This window comes from Vombatus ursinus, unplaced genomic scaffold (assembly GCF_900497805.2).
Source record: "Vombatus ursinus unplaced genomic scaffold, bare-nosed wombat genome assembly UNPS02010822.1, whole genome shotgun sequence".
In the NCBI taxonomy this organism is placed as follows: Eukaryota; Metazoa; Chordata; class Mammalia; order Diprotodontia; family Vombatidae; genus Vombatus; species Vombatus ursinus.
This window is the reverse complement of record NW_020950600.1, coordinates 4,129,041-4,156,980: the sequence shown is the minus strand read 5'-3', so window position 1 is coordinate 4,156,980 and position 27,940 is coordinate 4,129,041. Positions and strand designations below refer to the sequence as shown.

At 50.8% G+C, this 27,940-nt stretch overlaps 1 protein-coding gene across 3 annotated transcripts; it reads left to right on the top strand.

Moving 5' to 3' along the window:
• The first annotated feature begins 78 nt into the window (after positions 1 to 78).
• On the top strand, positions 79 to 27,940 carry INTS11 (integrator complex subunit 11). Of its 3 annotated transcripts, none has more exons than XM_027855420.1 (18): positions 79 to 143; positions 1,669 to 1,816; positions 14,378 to 14,475; positions 15,420 to 15,493; positions 16,957 to 17,185; positions 18,646 to 18,744; positions 18,850 to 18,884; positions 19,748 to 19,886; positions 21,530 to 21,594; positions 22,151 to 22,340; positions 22,859 to 22,942; positions 23,605 to 23,694; positions 25,355 to 25,517; positions 26,105 to 26,212; positions 26,355 to 26,416; positions 26,698 to 26,840; positions 27,010 to 27,139; positions 27,503 to 27,940. In XM_027855420.1, exons 2-18 carry the CDS (start codon positions 1,789 to 1,791, stop codon positions 27,566 to 27,568), a joined length of 1,803 nt encoding a protein of 600 aa, XP_027711221.1. In that variant the 5' UTR covers positions 79 to 143; positions 1,669 to 1,788; the 3' UTR covers positions 27,569 to 27,940. The 3 variants fall into 3 exon arrangements, with proteins under 3 accessions (XP_027711221.1, XP_027711220.1, XP_027711222.1); XM_027855419.1 differs by having other exon boundaries at positions 132 to 186; XM_027855421.1 differs by lacking the exon at positions 79 to 143 and adding an exon at positions 516 to 1,178.

Genomic DNA, 27,940 nt, shown 5'->3' with positions numbered 1-27,940 from the left:
GCCAGCAGAGAGCCCCGGTCCAGGAGGGCAGGTCCAGGGCTCAGGGAGGCCGGCTCATAGGCTGGATTTGCGCCTGCGCGACGGTTTCGACTCTTTGCCGCTGTCTCCGCCCCTCGCGCAGGCGCGGTGCTTTGGGACTCGCTGTGAGTACGGAAGCCTGTGCGGCTTGGCTCGTGGAGGGCTGAGGTGGGGAGAGGGAAACACTGGGGGCCTTCACCGCGGGGGTGGGGAGAGGAGGGCCGGCCGATTTCCCACGGAGCCTGGAAGTCTCCCTCTCCGACCTGCCCGCCTCTCCCACCGCTCCCCTGCTCAGGGTCAGCCTTCCTGGGGTGGGCGGCCACGAGCGCCATCCAGACTGGCCCGCTGGGATGCGGGCGAGTGACGTCACCCCGGGCGAGCAGCTACTCCGAAGAGGGGGGAAAGGGGGAGGGGCGTCCTTGCTGGAGAGCCCGGGGTCGGCCTTGGGGGTCTCCCGGCAGAGCCTTGGCTCACAATGTGGAGATGCAGGGGAGCCCAGGGAGACGCCATGCTGGGACCGTAGACCTTAGGGCTAGAAGGGACCTTGTTCTCGTTCATCTTTCTCTTCCTCCCCCACTTAACAAGTGAGGAAACTGAGTCCCCGAGAGGTTGTGGACCTTGCTCAAGGTCAGCGAGTCAGGGGTCAGAGCAGGGACTAGAGACCCATCTCCTGGCTCAGAGAATGACTTACCTAGAGTCACACAAGTACTAAGTAGCAGAGCCAAGATTCGAACCTGGACCCCTTGGCTCCAAATCCTGTGCTCTTTTTATGATAACACATTGCTTTATGTATGATTTATCGAATCTCTTACGAGAAGTAAGTGGCTTCTGCAGCTGACACTCCTAAGCCACACAGCCTGGAAGGAGCAGCTAGGCTGCAATTCAAAAGATGGCTATTAAATTTTTTTTTAAATCGTTTTTGGAGGCAGAACACCCTTAACTACTAGTAGTAGTTCTTATTTCCTGTAGCCCTAACTCTCTGCTACAGTGATGCTTTTTGTACAACAACCTTGTAAAGAGGCAGTGTGATGTACTGGGAAGAAAACTGGATTTGGAAGTAAGCTCAAAGAGTTGGCAGGGTCCTCAAAAGGGATCTGGTCCAGCCCATACCATATTCAGAAGACTTGTGCTCTACTACTGGATTATCTGTGTGGCTATGGGTGAGTTATTTAACTCCCATGGCCCTTAATTTTCCCTTCTCTAAAATAAAGGGGTGTGGACTAGATGATTTCCAAGGTTCCTTCCATCTGTAAATCCTCTGAGGTAGCTGGGCAGTACAATTTTGATTATCCCTATTTTACAGATGAAGAAAGTGAGGTCATGTGATTTAGGATCTAGAACTCAGGTCTCCTGACCCAAGTCCAGATTAAGATAGTGGTAGTGGCATCATCACCAGGGTTTCCTAGCATGCTTTACCTTCCAGAGACCTCTAGTATATTGTTGTGTTAGTAGGGTAAGACTTAGACCACCAGTATTTCAGACTGCTTTGGCATAGAGCTAATAACCAGAGCTGAGGAAACCTTGCCCAGTTTTTTTTTGTTTGTTTGCTTTTTTGTGGGGGGGGGGGTGGGGGATGTCTCTGTTTCAGCTCCTGCTTCATAGTTATTGTAAAAAATTACAGGCTTCTGTGTTGGACCCTTTTCCTTTTAGAAGTTAGGACATCCTGACAAACGATACCTGTGTGATCTCAAAGGACCCGTGCTTTGTGGGCACTGCTCTATGGTGTCCCGGATCTAGCCTGATGACGTACTGAGAACTTGTTCACTCAAGATGCCAGAGATTAAAGTCACTCCCTTGGGTAAGTTAAAAGAAGTTAAGTTTGATTAAAAAAAAAAAGTTTTCCAGATGAAAATAACATCAAGTCAACAAAACTTTATAGTAATGAACTTGGAAGCTGGAATATTATCTGTAAGAGAAAACATCGGTCACAGCTTAGCTCTTTGTTCTGTCCTCGGTGCCTGTCAAGCCCCTTTCCATGCCCACTGATGGAGGGAAGCCGTGTATGGTACAGCTATCCAGGGGGGGTCCCACTGTTAATGTTCCTGGGTGGGCAGAAGGCTGTCTTTCTGAATTATGTTTTCCTTTGGCTCATGGTAAAAGGAATTCGCCTTCCTTCAGGACAGACACAGTTGGCATTGTGGGGAATTAGCCCACAAGTATGTAGAATAGTGAGAGAGAATTCATTTTGGGGGTTAAACATCTTGGGACAGATTATTCAGAGGAGAGAGGAATGAATGGTTGGGAGATGGAAGAATCAGAGAAGACTTCCTGGTGGAGGTAGTAGGATGTGAATTGGGGATTGAAGGGGGACTGGATTTGTTGAGAAGATGGGGAGGCCATGTCAATGTGGGAGAATGGGAAAGTATGTTCTGGAGCAGGGCAGTGGGCTGGAGAGCAGGGGGAGGCAAGGGAGTGAGTTCTGCTCTGGTTTGGCTGGAGCAGAGAACTTGTGAGGGACAGTGGATGCTTGACTCCCCGTTCTTTTGGGAGGAGGTGAGAGCATGGGCCTCGATCCTAGTAACAACATCACGGTCTGTCTTTGGGAGAGGAGGCCTTACGCAGAGTCAAGGGAATTGGTGTGGTTCAGGCCCCACAGCATGCCACCAGGGGGCACTCACCACCAAGTTTCCAGGAGTGGACCAGAACATCCAGCTTGAGGGTTCAGGGGGGTTTTTGGTGGAGAGCAGAGGCCTCCTGCAGTGTGACTTCTCTGAGACACAGTCCTGTAAACAGAAGTGTTGTTAACGCTTAAGGGTGTTTGGCCTCTGAGGCCCCTCCAGATGTTACTGATGTGGAGTGTTGGGCCTTTGAATAGGAAGATGCTGTGCCTGTTCTCAGGACTGTTTCTGAGCTCCCATTGATCATAGCCATGTAGTCTTCTTCCTTGTCTAAAGCTGGGTGCTGGGGGAGATACGGAGGCCAGAGGAGACCCTGGTGGAGCTCACAGTCTGCTGGGAAAATGCCCGGGAGCCCTGTGCCCTGTCAGGTCCTCCTTGGCTTCTGCTGTCGGTGACAGCGGCGGAAAAGGCAGAAGACAGAGTCCCCGTGGTAGATTGTCTGTCATCATTCACTTGGCTGGGGCTGGTTTGAAACACGAGCCCCTTGTCCCGTGACCAGTGAGGGAGAGGGCGTGCTCCTGGAAGAAAGGAGCCCAGCCGGTCCTCACCTGCTTACTGTCAGTGAGACTGGACGACAAATGGGATTGGAGCTGGGCGCGGGGGCAGCAGCTGGCAGAGTGTATCCAAAGGCGACAAGAAGCCTCAAAGGGCAGGTAAACCTTTGGTGCATAAGAGCCTTTGATATGGGGCTAGCAGTGAAAGCCAGTTGTGCTGCAGCATCAGAGGCGCAGGCTGGGGAAGAGAGTACATTCTAAGGAGAACTTAGAAAGCCCCTCCAAGGCAATCAACAGTCAGGGGCTTTAGAGGAGAGGTGTGCAGAGCAGGGGACGGTGAAACATATTTGGGAGAACATGATTAAAGATGAAAAATGAAAGGCCATACACAGAAGCCTCACACTAAAATGCCCTTTTTTTTTTCTTTTCAAAAAGAATTATTGGTAGCTTTTGATTTTAAAGTTGCTTCCATGTGTATGTACCTCCGCTCCTTAGGCAGATAATGGTGCAGCGGATAGAACACTGTGCCTGGAGTCAGTAAGACCTGAATTCACATCTGATCTCAGACACTGAGAAGCTGGGTGACCCTGGGCAAGTCACTTACCCTCTGCCTGCCTCAGTTTCCTCAACTGTAAAATGGGGGTGATAACACCACCTGTCTGCCAGGGTTGTTGTGAGGATCAAATGAGATATTTGTAAAGCACTTAGCACAGTGCCTGGCACATGCTAATGAGCACAGAAATGCTTATTCCATTCTCCTTTTCCCTTATTCCCAAAGAGTCTTCTTCTGTAACAAAACAAACAAACAAACAAACAAACAAACGAACAAAAACAGTTAACACCAACTTGGGACCACATCTGATGGTATTTTTAAAATTCCACATACATTTCCTCCTACCAGTCAAACAGAGAGAAGAAGAGGTGTTATTTCATCATCTCTTCTCTGGACCCAAGACTGATCGTTATAATCACATAACATTTGGACTTATTTTATTGTTCTTTTCGTTTGCTGTTTTTTTCCTAGACGTGTCTACTGTTTTCCTGGTTCTGCTTACTTTACTCTGCATTAATTCATACAGGTCTTTCCCTGCTTCTCTGATTTTCACGTTTGTCATTTCTTATACTTCAGTAGTATTTCTTGACATTCACATACCACAGTTCAATCAGCCTCCATTTGATGGCCACCAGTTGTTTCCAGTTTTTTTGCCACCACAAAAAGTGGTGCTATGAATATTTTGGCAAATGTGGCACATTTCTTTCTTTGCTTGGCTTCTTTTGTGGTATTTGCCTTCTAGTGGGATTTCATGAATGCTTTCTTCAAAGTGTAGTTACAGGGGTGTAAGGTCACATCCTTTGGATTTATTCTGTGAAGTTTGGATCCAGTCAAAGGGGCTGCCCTCGAGGTTGCAAGTTCCCCAACCCTGGAGCTGTAATATATGGTGAACACCAATAATATCGTGGCAATGGCAGAAGATTATAGGAAGTAATACTTCTTAAAATGTTGAGAAGCAATAGAAAGAAAAAAATTTTACAAAATGTGGAACAAAGACCCAACACTAAGCCAGATTATCCCAAGGGCATTTAAGGATGAAACTGGATGGAAAATGAGATAGACCAATAATTGAAAAGCTCTGTAAAGATTTACATAACAAACTTTTTTTAATCTGGCCATGGAGCCATTGCATTTGAACTCAGAGTCAGTCTGTGGCACTAATTATAAAAGGAAGTCGAAATGGCACCAGAGAAAACAAAGCTGGAATAAACAGTCACTAAACAAAGTATACAAAGATGAGGTCGACACAGGAAATGACATGATTTTGAGGGGCATCTGGAAGGAGAGAGGACACCAAATACCAGGAAAAAATGCAGACCGTATTATTACTGGGAAAAAAGGCAAATTAAAAATTATGACTTTTTCCCATCCCTACAGAAATCTTGATAAGAGTATTCCATCCATACCGATGAAGGTTTAAGAAGGAAACAGGCAGGTTTTTATAAATGATATTCTATAGCAGATCACATTTCTGTAGTCACACAATTGACTGAAAGGTATAGAGAATGTAAGATCCCAGGATCTTTATCATTTGTGGATGGTTTTTAAAAAGTATATGATTTGAGAGAGCAAATCTGCTGCCTCTAATGAGCTCTGTACTCGTGTTAATGTCAAAATTGTGTACGATTCATTGAAGGAAGAAACAGCAAAGATAATTTTGGTCTGTGACCCTCCAGTTACCATTTCAGATGGGAAATATGCTCACCTAAGGCCCTTGCTGCTCTTCCAGGGAATGTCCAGTGCAGAACCCTCTTGGAAGGAAGAGTCTTTTCTCTTCTCTCCGTCTCTTGCCCTCATGCTAGGAGACTTCAGTACTCACCCTTCCCTGTGCTTCAGGCTTCTCAGATCCCATGACCTACTTCTCTACACCACCTCAACTACACTCAGAGATGGTCACACCCTTGACCTTGATCACTCACTTAACTCCAAAATTTCCATATCTGATCATGATCTTTTTATCATGTCATTTTTCCTTATGCCTTATGCCCCTTAACCCTTTTCCCTGACCTCCATTCCTTCCACCCCTCACTTCTCTCCCAGGCCATCATCCTTACACTGACTACATTTTCTTCTCTTCCTTATCTTGGTGCCTTGATATGCTGGCCTTTGCTTCCTTGTCCTGTCATTTATCACTCCTTGCCAAGTGCTAAACCTGAATTATTCCTGCTACTCACCTTCGTTGTTCCTGGGTTGTTCCTATCTACATACTACATATGATAAACAGAGCTAAATGAAATCATGAAACTGCTGACTCAGCTCAGTAGAAAGTTATGTATCTCTCTGATCTCTCTTTCATTCTTTCTTTCTTTTTTTTGTCTTTAACAGGTTTTATTTTTTTCCCAAGTAAATATGTCCCTCCTACTAACCCTACTGCCCCCATTAAATATATATATATTTATATACAGAGATATGTATATACACACACACACACACATATATTTAAATCCCCCAAATAAATCCCTCACTATAGCTACCTAGTCTGGCACAATAAATTTGCACATTAGCCATGTCTGAAAATGTATGTCTCTTTTTGCATTTTAAGTTTATCACTTCTCTATCAGGAAGTGAGTGGCATATTTTATCTTCATCCTTTTGTATTGGTAGCTTATTATTGTTGATCAGAGTTCTTAGTCTTTCAAAGTTGTATTTCTCTATAATGTCCTCATTGAATAAATTATCTTCCCAATTCTGCTGTCTTTGCTCTGCATCAGTTGATAAAGTTCTTCCCCAGTTCCTCTGAAATTGTGTATTCATTTCTTGTGGCACGATAAAATCCCATTACATTCATATACCACAATTTGTTTAGCCACTTCCCCAATAGGAGCCTTAATTTCGAGTTTGAGGATACACTAAATAGAGCTTCTGTAAGTGTTATTTGTACATATGGCTCCTTTTCTTCTTTCTTTTATCTCTTTTAGTGATTCAGTGGGTGAAAGAATATGCACATTTTTTTTTGGTAACTTTCAGGGTGTCATTCCGAACAACTTTCCAGAATAGCTGGACCAATTCACAACTTCACCAACAATGTACTAGTATAACTGTTGTCCTGTAACTCCTATAACTTTTGACATTTTCATTCCCTCATCTTGGCCAGTCTGAGGTAGAATCCTCAAAATTACTTTAATCTGCATTTCTCTAATTGTTAGTGAGTGAGGGTATTTTTCATATGATTGTAAATAATTTTAATTTCATCTTTTGCAACCTGCCTTTTCATGTCCTTTGACTATTTATTTCTTGGCTTTTAGTCTTCTAAATTTGCATTGTTTCCTTATACAGCGTGTCCCAAAAGGTTTAAAACTGCACTAAGCCTTTTGGGACATGCTGTGTGTCTTGGAAATGAGATCTGTATCAGAGACACTTGTTGCAAAGATGCTGCAGAGGTGACATGACAGGCCTTGGCACCATATTGGATATGGAGAGTGAGAGAGAGTGAGGAGTGCAGAATGACTCTTGGGTTGTGAGCCCAAGGGACTGGGAGGATGGTGCCATCCTCTGTAGTTAGAGGAAAGGTAGAAGAGGAGAAGGTTTAGGCGGAAGGATCACGAGGTCGGTTTTGGACATGTTGAGGTTAAGATGTCCACTGGAAATCCACTTTGGGACATCCTGTAGGCACATGGAGATATAAGACTGCAGGTCAAGAGAGAGGCTGGATAAGTAGATTTAAGAATCCTCTGCAGAGAGATGGTATTCTTTCTCAGTCTTTGCTAGTTTTTCGTGCCTTGTCCACTAAATGTAGCTGTCCTGGGCCCCATTCTTTGTTGACTCTATGCTGCCTCACTTGGTGATCTCATCAGTTCCCAAACGTTCAAGGATCATCTCCATGCAGAAGATTCTCAGCGCTATACATCTCAGCCCTAACCTATCATGTGACCTCTAGTCTCATTTCCCCGACTTGCCCTCTTGAATCAAATACTCCGTAGACATCTCAAGCTCTGCCTGTCCAGACGTTTTGTTTCTGTGCCTCCTCCCTGCCCCTCACTCTCTCCCTTCTTTTGCACTTGCTGTTACTGTTGGAGACGTGACCGTTCTCCCAGTCGCCCTGGCTCACCACTTGAGCGTCCTCACTCTCACTACTATGTGGTGTGTGGCCAGGCTTTGTCAGTTCTGTCTAAACGCCATTTCTTGTACACATCCCTTTCTCTCTGTGTATTTAGTCACAGCCTTTTTGGGCCCTCATCACCTTTTGCAGTAACCTTCTGTCTGGCCTCTCTGCCTCATCTGGAGATCATTCCATACTCCACTCTCCATGGGAAGCTGGGGTAGCTCCCTGTCACCCTCCACAATCCTTCACTCAGTGTTAAAGCCCTTCGCAACCTGGCTTGTCCAGTCTTTTAGGACCGGCTGTTCTCCCTACCTGCAATTGTTTGCCCCCTCATTTAGGGCTTCTAGTTTTCCTGGCTTCCTGCAGGAGGCCTTTCCCAGTGACCCCTTTCACATGACCTCCATCTACTCTCTGTATTTTTTGTGTACCTACTTACTTACATGTTGTCTCCCTCATTTGAATGTCTTCTCCTAGAGGGCAGGGGTTGATGTTTGTCTCTGTATCCTCAACACTTAGCATAATGCCTGGTGCGTGATAGACTCCATCAAGGTTTCTTAGCCTGTGGTCCATGGAACTTGTTTGGGAAAAATACTACATCTTTATTTTCACTCACATCCAACTGAAAGTTAGCATTTTCTTCAGTTCTTTAAAAATATTATTCTGTAGAGGAGTCCATAGGCTTCATTGGCCTGCCAGAGGGCATCTATGACCCAGCCAAGTTGAAGCACCTCGAATGGTGAGACCCCCTAGGTGCTCTTGTTTATGGGTGCATCCAAACCCAGAATGTTGCAGAGCCTCCTAAAAGAGATTCCTAGTCACCCAAGCATTCAGCTGAGCTGTCCACATGGGAAGAAAACAAATGAAGAATTCACTATCTGCAATCTGGGTTCTGACTCGGAGACGCAGTTGGCTAGAGAACCCGCAGAACTGGCCCATCAACCCATAGATCTTGAACAAGACAAGGGTTTGTTTGGTTGGTTTTTAAAATTTTTTAAAATTCAGAACCTTGTAAACACCCAATAAAATGGGCTTTGTAGAACAGAAAGAAGATTGTACCTGAAACTGAGTCCCTTTTCTGTACCTTGCTTTCCTTTTACATGTATACAATTCAGCACGTGACACTTGAAGATTGTCTTGCTTCTTGGTGTTTCCTTCTGGCCTTCTGTCTTTTTCTGTGCTTTTAAAAAATGCTTGAGGAACCCTCTTTTTTCCCCACCAAAAAACCCTACAACCCTTTCCCCCAAAACAAAATATTTGTAGCAAATATGCATCATCAAGCAACCTCCATTGTCTCTGTCTGAAATGTCTGTTTCTTTTTTTTAATTTATTTTGATTTATCTACAATCACTTCCTTAAGCTTTTGAGTTTCAAATTTTTCTCCCCTTCCCTCCCTCCCTGCCTCCCTCCCTCCCTCCCTAAGATGGTGCACAATCTGATATAGGCTTTACATATACTTTCCTATTAAACATATTTTCACATTGGTCATGTAAAGAGGAATTAGAACTAATAGAAGGAACCACAAGAAAGAGGAAACAAAACAAAATAGAAGAAAAAAAAGAGCAATTAGTGTGCTTCGATCTGCATTCAAACTCCATAGTTCTTTCTCTGGATGTGGATAGCACTTTCCATCATGAGACCTTTGGAGATGTCTTAGATCCTTGCATTGCTGAGAAGGGCTAAGTCTGTCAAAGTTAGTCATTGCACAGTGTGGCTGTTACTGTGTACAACATTCTCCTGGTTCTGCCCACTTTACTCAGTGTCAGTCCATACAAGTCTTTCCAGGTTTTTCTGAAGTCTGCCTGGTCATCATTTCTTATAGTACAATAGTACTCCATTACATTGATATATCACAATTTGTTCAGCCATTCCCCAATTGATGGGCATCCTCTCAATTTCCAGTTCTTTGCCACCACAAATATTTTTGTACATGTGGGTCCTTTTCCCATTTGTATGATCTCTCTGGGATATAGCCCTAGAAGTGGTATTGCTGGGTCAAAGGGTATGCACATTTTTATAGCCCTTTGGGCATAGTTCCAAATTGCTCTCCAAAATGGTTGGATCCTTTCACAACCCCACCAACAATGCATTAATGTTCCAATTTTCCCACATCATCTCCAACATTTATCATTTTCCTGTTTTGTCATGTTGGCCAATCTGGTAGGTGTGATGTGGTACCTCAGAGTTGTTTTGATTTGTATCTCTCTAATCAATAGTGATTTAGAGTATTTTTTCATATGACTATAGATAGCTTTAATTTCTTCCTCTGAAAACTGCCTGTTCATATCCTTTGACCATTTGTCAATTGGGGAATGACTTATATTTTTATAAATTTGACTCGGTTCTCTATATATTTTAGAAATGAGGCCCTTATCAGAGACACTGGTTGTAAAAATTCTTTCCCAGTTTTAAATATCTGTTTCATTCTGCACCTCAAGGCCATCCCATCGCCTCTCATCAGGAGGCGCCTTATGTGTGCTGGGAATCGTGGGTGGTGATTTCTTTGAACAGACACTTTGGATGGGCCGCATTTGAACAGGAGGAGAGTGGGCCGGATGGCCTTTGGGAAATTACAGAGTGCTTTTAGTGGCCACCAAACAACTTTCTGAAGCATCGGCCCATCTTTCTAGTGTTAACAGTTGTCAGGAGATGCTGTGTTTATTAAAAGTGCTAGGCATTGGGTGATAGATGCAGAAGTGAGATAGGCCCTGACCTGTAGAAACTTATGTTCTACTGGGATGATAGATGCTCGCAGAAAAATAAGATCTGGGCGTGTACAAAATGAATGCGTAATAATTTGGAAGGAAGCTCTCACTGGGGGAATCAGGAGTGGTCTCTTGAAGGAGATGGCATTTAAGCTGAGCCTTAATGGGAGCTAATAGTTCCAAGGGGCAGAGGTCAGGAGGGAAAGAAGACCAGGTATAGGGACAGCATGTGCAAAGGCACAGAGGTGGGAGATTGGATGTTGTATATGGGAAACTTCACATCGGTCATTGTGGTTGGAGTTCGGTTGGGGAAATAATGGGCAGTCAGCTTGGAAGGTTTGGGTAGAACCCGATTGTGGAGGGCTCTAAGTGCCAGGCATAGGGGAGATATGTTATATTCTAGAGGTAAGCGGGGGGGAGTGACTTGATAAGGTCTGTCCTAAGAACGTCACTTGGTCAGAGTGTTACTTGTTGACCGACTGAGGAAAAGCAGGGGGACAAGCGCCTGCACTTAGGCAAGGTGGGATGCCGTGAGCAGGAGCCACGATGAGGTGTGGAGGAAGTGGAGCCAAGGAGACTTAGCGCCCGGTGGGAGGGAATGAACAGGGTGAGTTCAGGATGACCCCATAGCTGCAAACAAGGTGAATGTCAGAATGGCAGTAGAGACAGGGGGGCTGGGAGCAGGGGGTTTGGGGAATAGATGATGAGTCCAGTTTCAGACTTGTTGAATTTGAGATGATAGGGAGGTGGGGAAGTCTGGGAGGAAGTTGGAGATCCAGGCTGCGAGCTTATTAGGGAGGCAGTGTGGTACAGTGGGAAGGGTCCTGACTCCAGAGGCTGGGGACCTTGCTCTGAAGCTTGCTTCTCTGTGTGCTGAGTCCAGTCATTTAACTTTACTGGGCAGGCCTCAAGTTCTTTATCTGTAAAAGGAGGGAGTTGTGCTCAGTAGCTTTTAAGGTGCCTTCCAAATCTGTTTCTCTGTTCATAATATCTATGACCAGAGGATGGGCTAGATCTGGGTTTTTTGTTTTTTAAGGCAATTGGGGTTAAGTGACTTGCCCATGGTCACACAGCTAGTAAGTGTCAAGTGCCTGAGGCCAGATTTGAACTCAGGTCCTCCTGACTTCAGGGCCAGTGCTCTTTCCACTGCGCCACCTAGCTGCCCCTAGATGGGCTAGCTCTGTATATTTGGGAGTTACTCACCTAGAGAGAGATAACAGTTGGACCCATCTAGCTAGAACAAATGGGGAAGGCCTAGCCTTAGAGGCCTGGAGAACACCCCTTCCCAGGGTGCTGAATGCGGATGATGACCCTGCAAAGGAGCCCAAGCAGGCTCAGTTAGAGGGGAGGAGAGAGGATGTGGGAGAAGAGGGTGTTGACAGTATTCAGTGCTTTGAGAAGGATGAGGATGCAGAAAAGGCTGTTGGACTGGCAGTGAGAAGATCATCGAGGGACCCATTTCAGTTGAGTGGTGGGGACAGAAGCTAGATGGCCAAGAGCTGAGAAGTGAGGGGCAGGTGAGACAGTGGAGGCGATCACTGATCATACTCAACCTCTTCTAGTAGTTTGGCTGTGCCAGGTAGAAGTGGTATGGGACAATAGCTCAAAGAGATGGTAGGATCAGATCTAACGATGGGGGATCTGGGCGGGGAGGAAATGCGAGTGTGTAAAGGAGAGGTTGAAAATGAGGGAGAGAGAAGGAGGGGTCGCATGAGCAGCAAGATAGCAGATACAAGACGTTATTTTCTCTGATCCCAAAGCAACCTCAGTTGTTTCCGTGGTCTAGGACAGGGCTTCTCAAACTTTTTCTGCTTGGGACCCCTTTTTGGTTTTGGCAGCATTTGTAGGTGCATAGTCTGAGGGCTTGTATAGTGCAAAGTGCACGTGCTTTGTGTTCAGAACCAAGGCTGCGGTGAAGTTGCAAGATGCAGAACGAGCTAGGGTTCATAACACGTTTGATTTTTAATTAATTTTTGGTCATTGCATGGTCAGAAACCTTTTACTGTTGCCCATATGGGATCGCAACCCACAGTATAAGAAGCGCTGGTCTAGGACGCCCAGAATCCAAAAGAAGGTTAACCGCCTTCCCCCCCCCACAAAAAAAAACAACTGATGTTCACTGTCCCTGAGTTCGCTCAGTATCCCTCCTCCACCTCTCATGCTACCAAAGTGAGGTGGCACCAGGAGACCCAAGGACACCACAGAGACTTATACCACAACACGCTCTCTCTTTCCGGTACCATAGAGACCCTGGCTCCAAGCTGTGGAAGTTTGCTCAGGCTTTGGCGGCCGACTTGGCCATAGCTCTTCAGGAGCAAAAGCCTTCTGGGAGTGCAGCCCAGAAGCACCAATGCTGAAAATCTCTGAGCTGCCCGTGCTGGGCCATCTAAGGAACTAATGATGGGGCAGGTTACCAAGACAGGACTGCGTGCGCACGGAGGGCCATGTGAGACTCCACCAAGCCAAAGAGAATGAGCGTGCATCCCACGGGGGCCATTTCTGACCACCCAGAAGTTAGTTGGGGCAGAGACCTGGGCTGGTGAATCGCCCAGTGTGGAAGGATGCTGCTTCGCTTTGAGATCCAGTCCCCAAGGAAACCAGAATCAGTGAGGAAGGAGTAAAAAGTGAGTCACAAGAAAAGTAAGGGGGAAGAAGACTGAACACACTAAAGATTGCAAGAAGAAGAAAACTGAAAGGCCTTGAATACAAATAGATAAGTCAGCAGACAAACAGCAAGAACAGAAAGAAATACGGCTTCCAGATCTAGTAAGCAATATCAGGCATCTGTGACTAGGTACTGCAAAGTGGAGGAAAATGATTCAACACTTGCCGAGACGGAGGACCCTGTGGAAGTCGAGGATAGAACCACAACTTGCTGTTCCTGAGTGGTGTAAAAGAGAAATGAGGATTACGAGAGCAGTGTATTTTCCACACAGCAGAAATAATGAGCAGAATAGGAAAAACTTGAATCTGTAAGGGCAAACCTCACCAAAGGAAAAAAGACAGAACAGTAGATTGGGAATGCAAATACACAGAAGTGAAGGAGAGAAGGAGAGGAGCAAAAAACAAAAACATTAAAGAAAATATAGTCACGATGCAAGCCAAATGTACAGATCTTGAAGGGAGGATGCATAGGGACAGCCTAAGGACCATAGGTCTCCCAGAAGAACGTGGCAGGACAAAAAACCTTCACACCATAATGAAGGACGTAATAGAAATAAAGAAATGCCTTCAGAAATATAAACTATCCAAACTGTCAGAAGATCAGATAGCAAAGGACCCTCCTGAACAACCATTTGGGGCTTCTGATGAGTGTACTGGAGACAGCATTGGACCTAGAGTCGAGAAGACTTGGGTTCAAATCCCACTTCCGACACTTCCTGTTTGTAACCCTGGACAAGCCCCTTCTCCTCTGTCTGCCTCAGTTTCCTCCTCTGAAGGAGGTGGTTGGATTCGATGGCCTCGAAGCTTGAATTCTAGAATCCTAAGATGCTCTAAGTCTCTATCGATCTTTTCAGGCTATCTGTTCTCCACAGAGACAAGCTTAGCAAATGAAATCTCAAAATGAAACGCCCCCAAAGTGACAGTGCAGGTCATCCATGCGGCAAAGCTCGCACCTGGCACTCCTAACGCATGAAAACCAGGTGGCTGATTGCCTGAAGAAGGCTACTTTCACTCAGCTGTCAGAGGGCCTGGGAGGATAGCAAAGGGCTGAGCTGGTTTGGGTGGGTAGAATGAACAAGGGAGGGCTTCCTGGAAGAGACGAATTGGGTAAGCAGTAGAAAGACCTGGAATGGGAGATCCAGAGAGAGAGGCAGAGGGAGGGAGGGGGGAGAGGAGGAGGCAGGAAGGGAGGCAGGAGGGGGCATCCCATGGAAGGGGAATGGTCTGTAGGAGGAAGGTGCTTAGCAACCACATGGATTTGGATCATTCCTTTGCTCTGGTTGCAGGGGCTGGTCAGGACGTGGGCCGCAGTTGCATCCTTGTCTCCATCGCAGGCAAGAATGTCATGTTGGATTGTGGGATGCACATGGGCTACAATGACGATGTAAGTTCTTCAGAAGCCCCAGAGGGTGGGGGGTTATTGGGAAGGGCGGGACCCCGGAGGTGTGCTCAGAGAAATTCCCAAACCTGAGGCGTAAATAAAGCTGTCTCCCCCCATCTTCCCCTTCCCCTTTGTGTGAGGCATCTTCATGGCCTCGGGGAGCCATAGAGAACCTTGTCCTGCCTTTTAGTAGCTGTTGGCACCAAGGCCTGTCTCAGAGCCACCTGATTTCCCTCAGTCTGAGTCAGGCACCAGGGGCCTGGGCTGTGGGGGGGCGCTGCCTTCAGTCCCACCATTGTTTTCCCTCCAGCACAGCCTGGCTTAGGGCAATGCAGGACCTTCAAGGCAGGGCAGACCAGGCCAGGAAGCTGGATGGGAGGCATTCTTCCTGGCTTGCTTATTTGCTCATGAGCTGCTTAAGGGGTGGGTGAGCATTTGGCCTAAGTACTGGGGAGTAGGTGCTTTGGTCCAGGGCCTGGGCTCTGTCACCTGCTGTGCAGGTCTGCCTCTGCATTGGCTCCCAGCCCTGGGCTTAGTGCCATGACCACTTTTGGTTAGGGCTGGGCATATATTGCCCAGAACCCTGTGCTTAGGAGCTTTCCTATAGGGTAGAAACAGCCCTAAATGAGGAACGTTTTGGGGGTTTGAATCTGCCTTTTTTTTTTTTTTTAAATAACCACAGGCAGAATGACTGGTTTGCAAGGTCACCCCAGAGCCCCAAAGTTGGCAGCATTTCCACCCTTCACTTCTGAGCTCTTCACAGCTTTAAAAAATAAATGAGGCAAAGTAAGAGCTCCACGGGGCCCGATCCGGTGGCCCAGCTCTAATGTCTGACGCCATTGTTCCATGCTGGTCTGGTTCTGCTCTCTCCCAAGGTGCCCCGGCTCTGAGTCCCCTGGGTCCTCCTACTGAATAACAGAGCCTTTTTCTGTTTTGCTTTTCCTTAGAGACGCTTTCCAGATTTTTCTTACATTACCCAGAACGGAAGGTTGACTGACTTCCTGGACTGCGTCATTATCAGGTAGGAGCCTCCATGGGATTATTAGAAGTGAGAGAATTTATTGGAGTAGGAGAACCTGGCCCTGGAAGGCAATCTCCCCTGGTACTCCCTCTCAACTCTCCCGAGACTGTTGCCAGGCTCAGCAGCCACTTCATCGTCCTCGGAGTAAAGGTGGCTTTCTGCTTACAGTGGGTGCCTGGGCTCTGACCACTTGCACCAGGCAGTAAAGCCCCTGGTGGCCTGCCCTCCACACTGTAACTCAGGCACAGCTAGATGGTTAACTCTGAGGGGCCTACCTGGGAGGTGAGCACAGGCTGAGTCCTGGCCTTGGCACATCTGCCCTATAGCCAGTGAGTGACTGGTCTGGTCACAGAAACACAGGCCCTTAGATTTAGAGTCAGCTACTCTGACCCTGCATTTTACAGCCTGTCTGTGTCAGAGGTCAGACTTTTGAATCCAGGTTGTCCTCATTCTGACGCTAACTCTTTCTGCCCCATACCATGCTGCCTCTGATGTTATAAACCTTAGAGGCTGTGGGGTATGGAAAGAGGGCTGACCTTGAGCCCAGATCCCATTTCTGCCGCTCACTGTGGACTTTGGCTAAGTCACTTGACTTCTCTCTGCCTCAGTTTCCTCATCTGTAAAATGACGGGGTTGGGGTAGGTGACCTCTAACATCCCTTGCATCTCTAAGTCTCTGATTCTTCAGTTGATATAAAAATGTGAATTGTCTTTTGCCCAGTGGAGGGTTTTAAGCAACCAGGTGATGGCCGAAGCAGTCCTAAAGGCCCTACCCAACAGCAATGTTGTCTGTGAGGGCTGCTTTCTAAACTATAGGACGTCCCCCTCTTGGGCTGATTCCCCCAAATCGAAGGTGTGCAGTCCTCTCCTTAGAGTGCCATGGGGGAGCTGGAACGCACCCTGAACAGAGGGGAGAATGGACCCTAATGGATCCTGAAGTCTGTGGGGTCACATCCTGGAGCAAACGTTGAGCTGCTCAGTGCCATGGGGGCTGAGGAAGGGGATTGTTTGGAGGAGCGAGCTGACCACTACAGGAAGGAGTGAGTCTGGACACGGCCCACACAGCTGGCAGCCTCAGGACTCCCACTCCAGGCCACTTTCTTTTCTTTTAAAAAATACTCTTTATTGATAAATTATGTTTTAATGCAGCAGATAAACATAAACCCTCAAACCAACCACAGTGTATACTTCCCGAAGACTGTTAAACCAAACAACGGAAGAGTGTTTACATGGACAGTAGTGAATGCCCTTTTGTGATTTCCCACTTGTTAGGAGAGCAGAAGTCCAGATGTTTGAACAAGATGGTCCCAGTGTTGTCCGTCGTCTTAACCCGACTTACGTTGCCATCATATATTGTCTCCATTTGCGTAGTTAAAGTAGATGCGTTTCTTACTCTCCCGGTCCTGCCGTCTTCTCTCTGTGCCACTTTTTAATTCTTCGTGTTTGTCATTCTTGATAACCTAGCCACTTCCACTTGGACCACTGTGGGGCCTTGCCTTACTTCAGTGAGATGGTGGGCTACGATGGACCCATCTACATGACTCATCCTACCAAGGCCATCTGCCCCATTCTGCTGGAGGACTACAGGAAGATTACTGTGGATAAGAAGGGGGAAACCAACTTCTTCACTTCACAGATGATCAAGGACTGCATGAAGAAAGTCGTGGCTGTCCACCTCCACCAGACTGTCCAGGTCAGGGGGCACTGTTTGGAAGACCCCGGGGCACTGGCATCGGCTACCTCTTGGGGTTAGCCAAGGCTGGCTTCCCCTCTAGGAGCCAGCGGGGGGTGCTCCATATTGCAAGCTAACTCAGCGCTTCCTAAACCCTCCATTTGGAGGCCGTGATCCACAGTTTAAGAAGCGCTGAAGGGGTTGTGAGTAGAAAAAGCTTAAGAAGCCCTAATTTCCAGCCTTTGCCCAGTTCACTACAGGTGTGTTGGGTTAGGTATTCCAAAGCTGAAATACAGATAACCTCTAGTAGTGCAGGGTGGGTGACAGCCAGCCTTAGCCATGAGCTGGAAAAGCACCTGGAAAACCCAATACTTCCTGCTGCATTTTGCTCCGTGTAACAGAGCGTAACGGTGGCTGTGTGGACATTGAATCCTGTTTTAAAAGTTCTTTGAGGTCTCACTGTTTCACAGTGATCGTCTAGTCCAACTCATCCTCCCTCCTCCAAAACCAAACCCAACCTGGATTATGACCCCCCTGCAAAGGGCTACCAGCCCCAGCTTGAAGGAGCCCCAGCCGTTTAGGAGACCCTGTCTGTCTCAGGGCTGCCCATTGCTTTCATTGTTAGAAAGCTAATGAGCTCCAATTGTTAGGAAGTTTTTACTAATTTCAGGCCTAAATCTGCCTCCACACCATCCACTCCCTCACTGCTTCTGGTTCTGCCCTCTGGGGCCTAGTGCTTGAAGGCAGCCCCCATGGCCTCCTTGAGTCTTCTCTCCTGTTGTCACTCGCCTCCTTTGGCCTTGTGAATAACTCCCTCTTAACTTTTCTCTTTTGTAAATGTTGATGTCTATACCTCTGTTAAGAGCCTCCTTCTGCCATGTGCTGTACAGAGCAGGTCAGGCAGCACCGTGCTTACTCTCAAAGAGCTTCCAGTTTGAGAAGGAGATACTAAAGCACACTGAGAGTATAACAGTTGATGGAACCTTAAACCTTGGGCAGAGATGCCCCAGCAGGCCAGGAGGAGAGAGGGGACTGCCTCACTGGGAGTGGGGAGGGAAGAAAAGGGGAAGTATGGAGGGAAATATCCTGGCAGCAGGGGCCCATCAGGTGCTGCATGGGTTGGCTCAGGGGCTCAGTCTTGGTGGTCTTTGGTCTGAGTATGTTGAGGAGAAGAACCCAGCAGTTACCATGAGGGATGGGGGTGGGCTAGACCAGGAGCCATTTTTTCTTTTCCCTTTAAAACTCTGGCTGCAGTTTTGATGGGAGCGTTCCCTTTAGAGGGTAAAGGCATTTCTGGTGGCAGGTTGCTTTTCTGGGAAGCCTCAATTCCCAGTTGTGGCAGTGAACAAAGATTGGGTTTGTGCCTTCCCGGTGTCTGTGCCAGCTACCTGTGCTGCCCACCCCTGCCTCCCTTTCTGCCCATTCTGTACTGCCTTCTGTCACAGCCTGCAGGAATGAAAGCTGGTTTCTTCCCTCTGTAGGTGGACGATGAGCTGGAAATCAAGGCCTACTATGCGGGGCATGTGCTGGGTGCTGCCATGTTCCAGATCAAAGTTGGCTCAGAATCTGCAGTTTACACAGTAAGGCGCTTGACCTACCTGGGTGTGAGGGAGAGGTGGTTTTGGGAAATGGGGAGGGATTGGGCAGATGCTGATCTCTGCTTCCCTCTGGCTCTCTTTGGCTAGGGTGATTATAACATGACTCCGGACCGGCACTTAGGGTAAGTAGGATGACGAGCTTCTGCTCCAATGAATCATTTGTTGTTTTTTTTTTTCCCCTCCTGGAGGATGCAAAGCAAGGATGCCTGTCAACCTGTGCAGGTGTGGGTGGCTGTTTATGTTCCCTGGGTAGATGTCTGCTTAGAGCAGCCTGCACTAGAGGAGCGTTTGAGAGCTTCGTTTTTAATTGTAATTCTGTACCAGTTGGGATCGATCCTCCCAGGACCTCTGACAGCTGAGTGAAAGTAGCCTTCTTCAGGCAATCAGCCACTTGGTTTTCATGCGTTAGGAGTGCCAGGTGCGAGCTTTGCTGCATGGATGACTAGAGTGGGGTTACCTGCACTGTCACTTTGGGGGCGTTTCATTTTGACCAGGAGATTTCATTTGCTAAGCTTGTCTCTGTGGAGAACAGATAGCCTGAAAAGATCGATAGAGACTTAGAGCATCTTAGGATTCTGGAATTCAAGCTTCGAGGCCATCGAATCCAACCACCTCCTTCAGAGGAGGAAACTGAGGCAGACAGAGGAGAAGGGGCTTGTCCAGGGTTACAAACAGGAAGTGTTGAAGTGGGATTTGAACCCAAGTCTTCCTGACTCTAGGTCCAATGCTGTCTCCAGTACACTCATCAGAAGCCCCAAATGGTTGTTCAGGAGGGCCCTTGTCGGCCAAGCTCAGTGCTGCCCGTAGAGTCAGGCAGGTGGGCCGTCCTTGCCTGGGAGTGTCAGGCAGAAGCCAGAGCCTCCTGGGCGACTGGAGAAAGGTGACGGCAGACGCGAGTGTAGACGCTTGAGCGTAGGGGAGGAGAGCTGGGCAGGCTCAGACTGTGGCATGGAGCTTCATGGCGGGCGTGGGCCTTGCCTTGCAGGGCTGCCTGGATCGATAAGTGCCGACCCAACCTGCTCATCACTGAGTCCACTTACGCAACGACCATCCGAGACTCCAAGCGCTGTCGAGAGAGGGACTTCCTGAAGAAAGTCCACGAGACGGTGGAGAGGGGCGGAAAGGTAAGCGAGCGAGATGGGGCCTCTTCCCTCGGGCCTCACGGCTCGGGCTTCATTCTGTAGCAGAGGGGGACGAGACCAGAAGTAGAAGTTAGTCAGTCACTGAGCATTTATTAAGCACTTACTGTGGACTGGGCACTGTGCTGTGCACTTGGAATGTACCAGCAGGATGACAGTCCCTGCCCTCGAGAAGCTTCCATCCTAATTGGGGCAGGACAGCACGTAAAAGGGGCTGAAGAGGGGAGGGAGAGAGGGCCCGTAGGCCTTTGGAGATGAGTCTTCTGGACAGCCTGGGGAGGACGGAGTGCCGCGGACATCCTCTCCACTGACTCACTGAAGCATGTGTGACACTCTGGGATGACCGAGGGAGGCAGTGCGTCATGTGTGCTCAGCTTCGCTGTGGCTGCCGCCCCTCCAGGCCTCCAGGCCCAGGCTCTGCCACCAGTGTGGCCCAGAGCTCTGTGTGGGGGCTGTGGGGGCCATGTGGCTGCCCCTGGGGCACCCTGCGTGACAGCGTTCCCATTCAACCCCCTGCCTGGGAGAATCAGCCTCTTGCGTCCTCCTTTCTGGTCAGGTATCCCACGTGGCCCGTGCAGCCTCTGCTCATTGTCTCTTCTCCCCTTCCCCATCTGCCGAGGCGTAGGTCTGACCCTGTTATTCCTCTGCTCGGTAAATTCCGGTGGCTGCCTATTACCTTCAGGACCAAATACATAAGCCCATTGTTTGGCATTCAAGGCTCTTTACAGATTGACCTCTTTCTACCAGTCCAGTCTTACATTCCTCTTCTCTCCACAGACTTTCACAAACGATCCAGTCATGCTTGTCTACACTTGCTCTTCCACTCACTCTCTGTCCCCTCTCCAAGCCTTTGCACTGGCTGCTCCTTATTCCAGGAGTATCCCCCCTCACAGACTGTGCATTCTTAGAATTCCTGGCTTCTGTGAAGTCTCGGCTCAGTGGTGCATTCTGGTCTCCCTGTGTTGTCTTTGCCGCTCGAATGTGAGTTCTGTGAGGGCAGGAGCCATTTCGCCTTTTTCTTTATACTCTCAGCATGTAGCTCAGTACCTGGAGCCTACATGGAGCTTAGCACAGTCTTGTTGACTGATGGATGACATCTCCAAGGGCCAGGGCTGGGCACCGGAGAACCAGACCCTCAGGCCCAGCTCTTGTGATGCCTTTAAGCAGCATCCTAGGATTTGGAGCTGGAAGGGACCTCGTAAGGTCATTAGAAAGGGAAGGAAACTGAGGCCAGAGGCCAGGACTCCCAATCCAGCCTTCTTTCCCCAGCAGCACATTTTCTCCAAAGTTGGTGCTGAATTAGGAGAGCCAGCTGAGGCTGTCCTCTGAGACGAGTTGGCATTCTGGGAAAAGAAAATGATGATTCCTTAGAACCAGTCAGCAAAGCAGCTGCCCCCGGAGACTTGCTTTCCTTGGCGGAGCTGGGGACTTCCTGGCCGCGTCCATCCAGAGAGCAGACAGACCCAGAGGGGGATGCCCACACATGAGTTATTCTCTCCTTGAGGGAGTTAGTTCGACCTTTTCCTTGAAACATGGGTGGGGTGGGAATGATCACAGGGCCATGGAAAAGGGAGTAGATGAGGCTGCTCGTGACCGATGCTTCTGGGCCTGGGCCCTTCCCTCTGCAGGTTCTCATCCCGGTGTTTGCTCTGGGCCGGGCTCAGGAGCTCTGCATCCTGTTGGAAACGTTTTGGTAAGTGAACCTTTGGCTTCAGCCCCTCTTAACAAGCGTAGTGGGGGGGAGGCGTGCTGTGTCTGCCTGGGAGAGGGTGTCTCATTGGTGCGTTTCTGCCCTTGCTTACACACACGTGCCCGCGTGTGTAGAGAGGAAATCCCTTGAAGCCTCGTGCCCTCACGGCCAGAATCTTTGCACGGCAGTGATTTCTAAGAGTCCCCGTGGCGCACGCGGGCCCAGCGTGACACCCGGACTGAGCAGCGTGACACAGCCGCAGCGGCGTATGCCTCGCCTTTCACTTTGGGGTTCTGCTCGTGGTGGATGGAGAAGCGGGAGCACGCGAGTTCTTTGGGAATAGTTCAGGCCAAGCGTAAGAACCGCGTTCTGAGCCGCTGGCAGAGCCAGGCCCCCGCCGTCCCTGCACACGCAGTCGCCCGGGTCAGCCGGGCCCACAGCAGAAGGCGGCTCATTGGGCCTGAGGTCCGCGGAGAGGCCCTGCAGCCAAGCAGGCGGGCGGCGTGGCCCGGCAGGACAGCTGCTGGCGGGCACTGACCCCGTCCTTTCTCTCCCAAAGGGAAAGGATGAGCCTGAGAGCCCCCATCTACTTCTCCACGGGCCTGACGGAGAAGGCCAACCATTACTACAAGCTCTTCATCACCTGGACCAATCAGAAGATCCGGAAAACCTTTGTGCAGAGGAACATGTTTGAGTTCAAACACATCAAGGCTTTTGACCGAGCTTTTGCTGACAACCCTGGACCGATGGTACGGGAGGGTGGAGACCAGCTGGGCCCCCTGCCCAGGCTGGGCCCAGAGCATGTCGGGGGGGTCCGAATGGCTGCCGCGCTGGCACACGCTCATGGCGGCCCCCCGTGCGGTGGGGCGAGCGGGGGTGGGCCTCGGCCTCTAGCACTCCTAGAGGCAGTGCACTCGGAAACTGGCCTCGTTTACTGCTCGGGGCTCGAGGCGGCGCCCCTCTCTGGACCTCACTGTTCCGAGGCCTGCTCTGTCGGGTTCGGGGAGGCTGCCGTGATCAGGGGATCATGGTGGGGAGCTGGGGAGTGTGTTTTGAGGGTCTGGCCCCTGAGGGGCTCCGGCTGCAGCCTCAAGTGCTCATGCTCGAGCATCCACGAAGTTAGGGCTGGGTCTCTTTGGGCGTACCACCCTGGCTCCTGGCTGGGTCAGGCCCCATTGTCCCTTCCACACCCTCTCCACAGCCAGCAGTGGTACAAGGGCAGGTCCCTGGGGTGCCTATGACTGCAACTTCTCCTTTCTCCACCCAGGTTGTCTTCGCAACTCCAGGCATGCTGCATGCCGGCCAGTCCCTGCAGATCTTCAGAAAATGGGCCGGGAATGAGAAGAACATGGTAAGGGGGTGGCTGGCACCTGGTGACCCGTGCTGGCTCATGGGGCAGGAACTGCCAGGAATCTTCCTGGTTATTTAAGGAAGAATTAAAGGGTGGGGCAGGGACAGCTGTCCTCCCCATGTAGGAAGAAGAAGCCTTTAGCATTTCACATGGTCTGTGGACTCAGAGATGGGGAGGGCATGGAGCAGAGGGCTTGGGGCCCAGCTGTTCCTCTTTGGATGGGTGGGCTGAGGGCAGGGGGGTATGGCTGAGGAGTGCTCCTTTCTCCCTGCTAGTATCATGCCTTGGAGCCCGGTCCGGCGCCGTCTGGTCCCTCCTGCCCCTCCGCTGAGCTCTCTTCCAGGGAGGAGGTCTCCAGTGCAGACCATCACTACCCACGTCCCTTAGGGCCCCCCTTCCCAGGACAGGAAGCCCCCCCACAGAGCATGCAGAGCTCACACGGTCCTGTGGGGAGCTCAGTGCGCACAGCTCCTTAGCTGCATTTCCTGCCTGCCCTTCGTGGTGCGTTCTCCCTTGGGGAGGCCTCCGCAATGGCAGGGGATGCACAAGTCCTCCACGCGGAGCAGCTTGGCCTGCCCAGAAGCGTTGCATTCAGAGTGTTAGGTGAACTCGTGCTGCTTGGGCCCCGAGGAGAGCCTCACCATCTGGTTTCTGGCGCCTAGGTCATCATGCCGGGCTACTGTGTTCAGGGGACCGTGGGCCACAAGATCCTGAGCGGACAGCGGAAGCTGGAGATGGAGGGGAGGCAGATCGTAAGTCACTAGAGCACTGGTTGGGGACAGGGGTTCTCAGGAAGAGCTCTGGCACCCCACCAGCTGGCCTTGCCCTCCACCTGTCCGGATTTAGAGCGGAAATAGGACCTTGGGCATCTTCTGGTCAGGTGCCCTCCTTTTACAGGGTGCAGATAGTGGCTGTTGACGATTTGGAGTCACATCCTAACTCGACCACTTACAGCCTCTGCCTTTGGGGTCTCAGTTTCCTCATCTGTAAAATGTGACCTTTTAGGCACCATCCAGCTCTGAGCCCGTGAGTCTTTGAAGGGTGTTTCAAGGTTTTCAGAGTACTCTACCTATCTATGTCAGTGCATTCTCCTAACAGCTCTGTGAGGCAGGCCCAGCAGGTCTGGGGTGGGGGGCTGCTGAATGGAACCCCAAGTGGAGCCCAGGAACTGGTCAGTGGGTCTGAGTTCAGAGCTCACCTCGGTGACCTGGTCACTAGGCCTCCTTGGCCTTCCTCACAACAAATGTCCAGCTCTGTTACTGGACAGCTTGGCTCGAAATTCTTTCCACTGGTGGATTTTTGTGACCTTGGGCAGGGCAAGTTGCTTACGTCAGTCGCCTTCCATTCAGTCGTCTCTCAAAAGAAGGGGTTGGTCTGGAGCAGGCATGGCCTAGAGCCAGGATCCCAGAAAAAGAAAGGGGAGCTCAAAGGGTCGGTGTATCTGTCCAGGGTCACCAGGAACGGGCAGGCTTGGGGTCTGAGCCGGTGAGAGGCCTGGAATCGCAGGAGGGTCAGAGGCCAAGGGCCTGAGGGCAGGGCCGGGGCAGGGCAGTCTGGCCGGGGCAGCACAGGGTTCCCATCGGGTGGCTAACTGGGGGTTGAGGGGCTGCATTCCAACTCTCTTGTCTGTACTTACTGAGAAAAGGCTTCTTCCTCGGTGGGCCTGATGGCCCCGAGCTTTTCTTCTGCCATGTCCACTTCTTGTCCAGTTACTCCGTGTTGTCTTTGACTGTTCTTTGCTAACAGTCCCTACATCATCCTGAGTGCCTCCTGCGGTCGGCAGGAGACTCATTGTGTATTTGGGAGCAGCAGCAGTCACCACCTGCTTGCCAATCACCAGCAGGGCCCAGAGGCAGCCCTCCTCTCCCTAGAAGCAGAGCTAGGGCTGGACCCCAACCCTGCCACACCCCCATGTGTCCATCACAAGCCATCTGGAAACGGGGCTCCCCAAGATCCCTCTCAGCTCCTGAGGGCCCTGTGACAGACTGAAGGTGGCATGTGCCCTGTGGCTGTGCCCACGGCCCTGCCAAGCTGGAGTCAGTCCTGGAGCTGTGGCAGTGACTGGGGGGGGCTGCTGTAGCCAGCCCCTCACATCCACTGTGGCGTTCTGTCCTTGGCAGTCCTGGGACAGGTGCTGTCGTTATCCCCGTTTTATAGATGAGGAAACAGGCTGCAGTGAAGTGCCTTGCCTAGGGTCCCATGAGTATCAGAGGCAGGTTTGGAACCCAGGCCTTCCTGCTTCCCCAGGCTGGTGCTCTGTCTTGTACACCGCACTGCTTTACTCGGGTCGCTGAACTGTTGGCAGAGCTGGGCAGGGGGAGGTGTAGCCAGTGAGTGGCAGCCGTGATTGGTGAGGAATTCTGCCTGCCTGTCCTTCATCTCTGTGTGGGTCTCTCTTTTGTCCTTCCTCAGCTAGAGGTGAAGATGCAGGTGGAGTACATGTCCTTCAGTGCCCACGCCGACGCCAAGGGCATCATGCAGCTGGTCCGCCAGGCCGAGCCGGACAACGTGCTGCTTGTCCACGGGGAAGCCAAGAAGATGGAGTTCCTAAAGCAGAAGATTGAACAGGAATTCCGTGTGTGGGGCTGGCCTTGGGAGGGATGAGGGTGGAAGTGCTCTCAGGAGCCCTCAGCAGCCCCACTGTGCAGGTGGACCTAGGTCTCCAGACCTGATCTCCCTCCTTCCCTGCTGGCGGGCCGAGGCTGGATTCGTTAGCATATGGGTAGGGGGACAGTGGTTGGGGAGGGGCTTCCCAGGGACAGGAGGATGCCTTGATTTGGCTGTGCAGGCCTACCCCCGCAGGACCCCCCTTCGGTGGTTTCTGGTCAGCTTGGTTATTGACGTGACCCACCATTGGCCTTGGTGCAGAGGGATGGCCTTCCCAGGAGGCTCGAGGGGCTTTGAGAAGGACCCCCCTGCAGCAGAGAAGAAGGGCCTGCCGGGTTTGAGGTATCCAGGTGAATGGGTCCAAGTTGGCCCAGCTGGCCTGTGGGCTTCTGAAGAGCAGGAGCTGGTGCAGAACTTTGCCTAATCAGTGTTGGCAGGATGAGTGAGGAGGGGAGGCCTGGACCCACCTGAGCAGCTACAGGAATCTGGGTGACCTGCAGCAGGCTGCAGCCGCCCAGGCTCGGTTTTAATCCTGTTATGTTATGCCTTTGTCAGATGTGAACTGCTACATGCCAGCCAACGGAGAGACGGTCACCCTGCTCACCCACCCCAACATCCCAGTGGGCATCTCGCTGGGCCTGCTCAAGAGGGAGATGGCCCTGGGTACTGTCCTGAGGGCGGCGGGGGCACGGGAGGGAGGCCAGGGCGATGAGGTAGTGCTGGCTGAGCCGTGGGGAGCGGTGAGGGGGAGGGGTGTGAGAGGGGTGTCATTGGTGACGGGCTCTTCCACCTCCCCTCCCCCCAGGACTGCTCCCTGACGCAAAGAGGCCCAAGCTTATGCACGGTACCCTGATCATGAAGGACAATGTGAGTGGCCTTGTGGTCCAGGGAGGCCTTCCTGACCCACCCCCCTTCTTGTTGCTGGCCTGGGCTATCAGCTGGGTGTTCAGCATCGTGGACATACAGGGAAACTGAGGGAGCTTCTTAGGTTGGGTGGGCCCTTGGTCTTGGACAGTGCCCTGCTTATTGGTCACCTGGGCTTTTCCCCACCCCTGCAGAAGGGGCAGGTCACTGGTTAAGGGAGGGGCTGGGCAGGTGCTCGGGGCCCAGAGGGACCATGACACTCCCTCCTTTCCCCGCTCTGCCAGAATTTCCGGCTGGTGTCCTCTGAGCAGGCCCTCAAGGAGCTGGGCCTGGCTGAACACCAGCTCCGCTTCACGTGCCGGGTGCACATCCATGATACACGCAAGGAGCAGGAGACCGTGCTGCGTGTCTACAGCCACCTGAAGAGGTGGGGGGCCGCACAGCTGACACGTGTAACAGGGCCTTCTGGGCAGGGCTGCCCTGGTCTGTGGCTTTGAGACACTGAGACGGGCATCCAGGGCCGGGGGAGGGTGCTGGCGGGGAGGGGAGGTCCAGCAGTTGCTCCCTGCAGCTTGCCCACTCTCATCTCTCCTTAGCGTTCTCAAAGCTCATTCGGTCCAGCACCTGCCCGATGGTTCAGTCATGGTGGAGTCCATCCTCATCCAGGCCACTGCCCACTCAGAGGATCCAGGCACCAAGGTGCTGCTGGTCTCCTGGACCTACCAGGTGAGAGGCCTCACCCCTCCTCCCACGTCACATTCAGTCAGCAGGAATGTCTGAGGGATCCTGAGGGATCTCAGGAACATTGGGGTGCCTCTTTTTCCATTTCTGTCCCGGGTGAAGGGCCTTCTCTTTAACCAATATCCATCCCCCTTCCCAGATGAGGAAATGGGCCCTGCAACTGGCCACAAAGCAGCCAGTGCAGAGAATGAGAGCCTGGGTCTCCAGCCCCAGGGCTCTCACCACTGCACGGCACCCTCCCTGCCAAACCCTGTACTCCTGCTTCCACATCCTGGTAGTGCCCCCAGCAGCTAGCCCATGGGCCTCACTGGGGAAGCGCTGACCCTCCTCTTCTGTCTTGGTGTGTAGGATGAAGAACTGGGCAGCTACCTCACATCACTGCTAAAGAAAGGGCTCCCGCAGGCACCCAGCTGAGGGCTGCAGCCAGGAGCTGCTCTCAGCCCGTTTCCTCCTTTCCAGGACACTTTGGACATGCTTTGGAGGGAGGGACCAGGGGTCTTGGTCTGGCCATTCCAGGGAGGGGCTTGTGTGGCTCTCAGCCTTAGCCCCTGCCCACACAAGGTCACCCACTTCAGCACCGGGTGGCCCAGTCCTTACACGGGATGTTCTAGGCCATGCTGACTTCCCTTTGCTTGGTGGGGATCTCCTCAGCTAGCTTGTCAGCTCTGTGAGGGCACAGACTGGGTTTTGTTGACCAGTTCCAACGCCCCTCCCCTCCAAGTGCCTAGAACAGGGCTCAGTCACTGGAGCCTGCCTTTAAGGAGAAGTAAAACAAAAAAAGCTTGG

Excerpts from the sequence above, each read along its gene's own strand:
- INTS11 (XM_027855420.1), top strand. The coding sequence starts at position 1,789 with ATGCCAGAGATTAAAGTCACTCCCTTGG. Across the intron at positions 14,476-15,419 it reads ACATGGGCTACAATGACGAT|AGACGCTTTCCAGATTTTTC; the intron begins GTAAGTTCTTCA and ends GCTTTTCCTTAG. Across the intron at positions 22,943-23,604 it reads CCGGGAATGAGAAGAACATG|GTCATCATGCCGGGCTACTG; the intron begins GTAAGGGGGTGG and ends TCTGGCGCCTAG.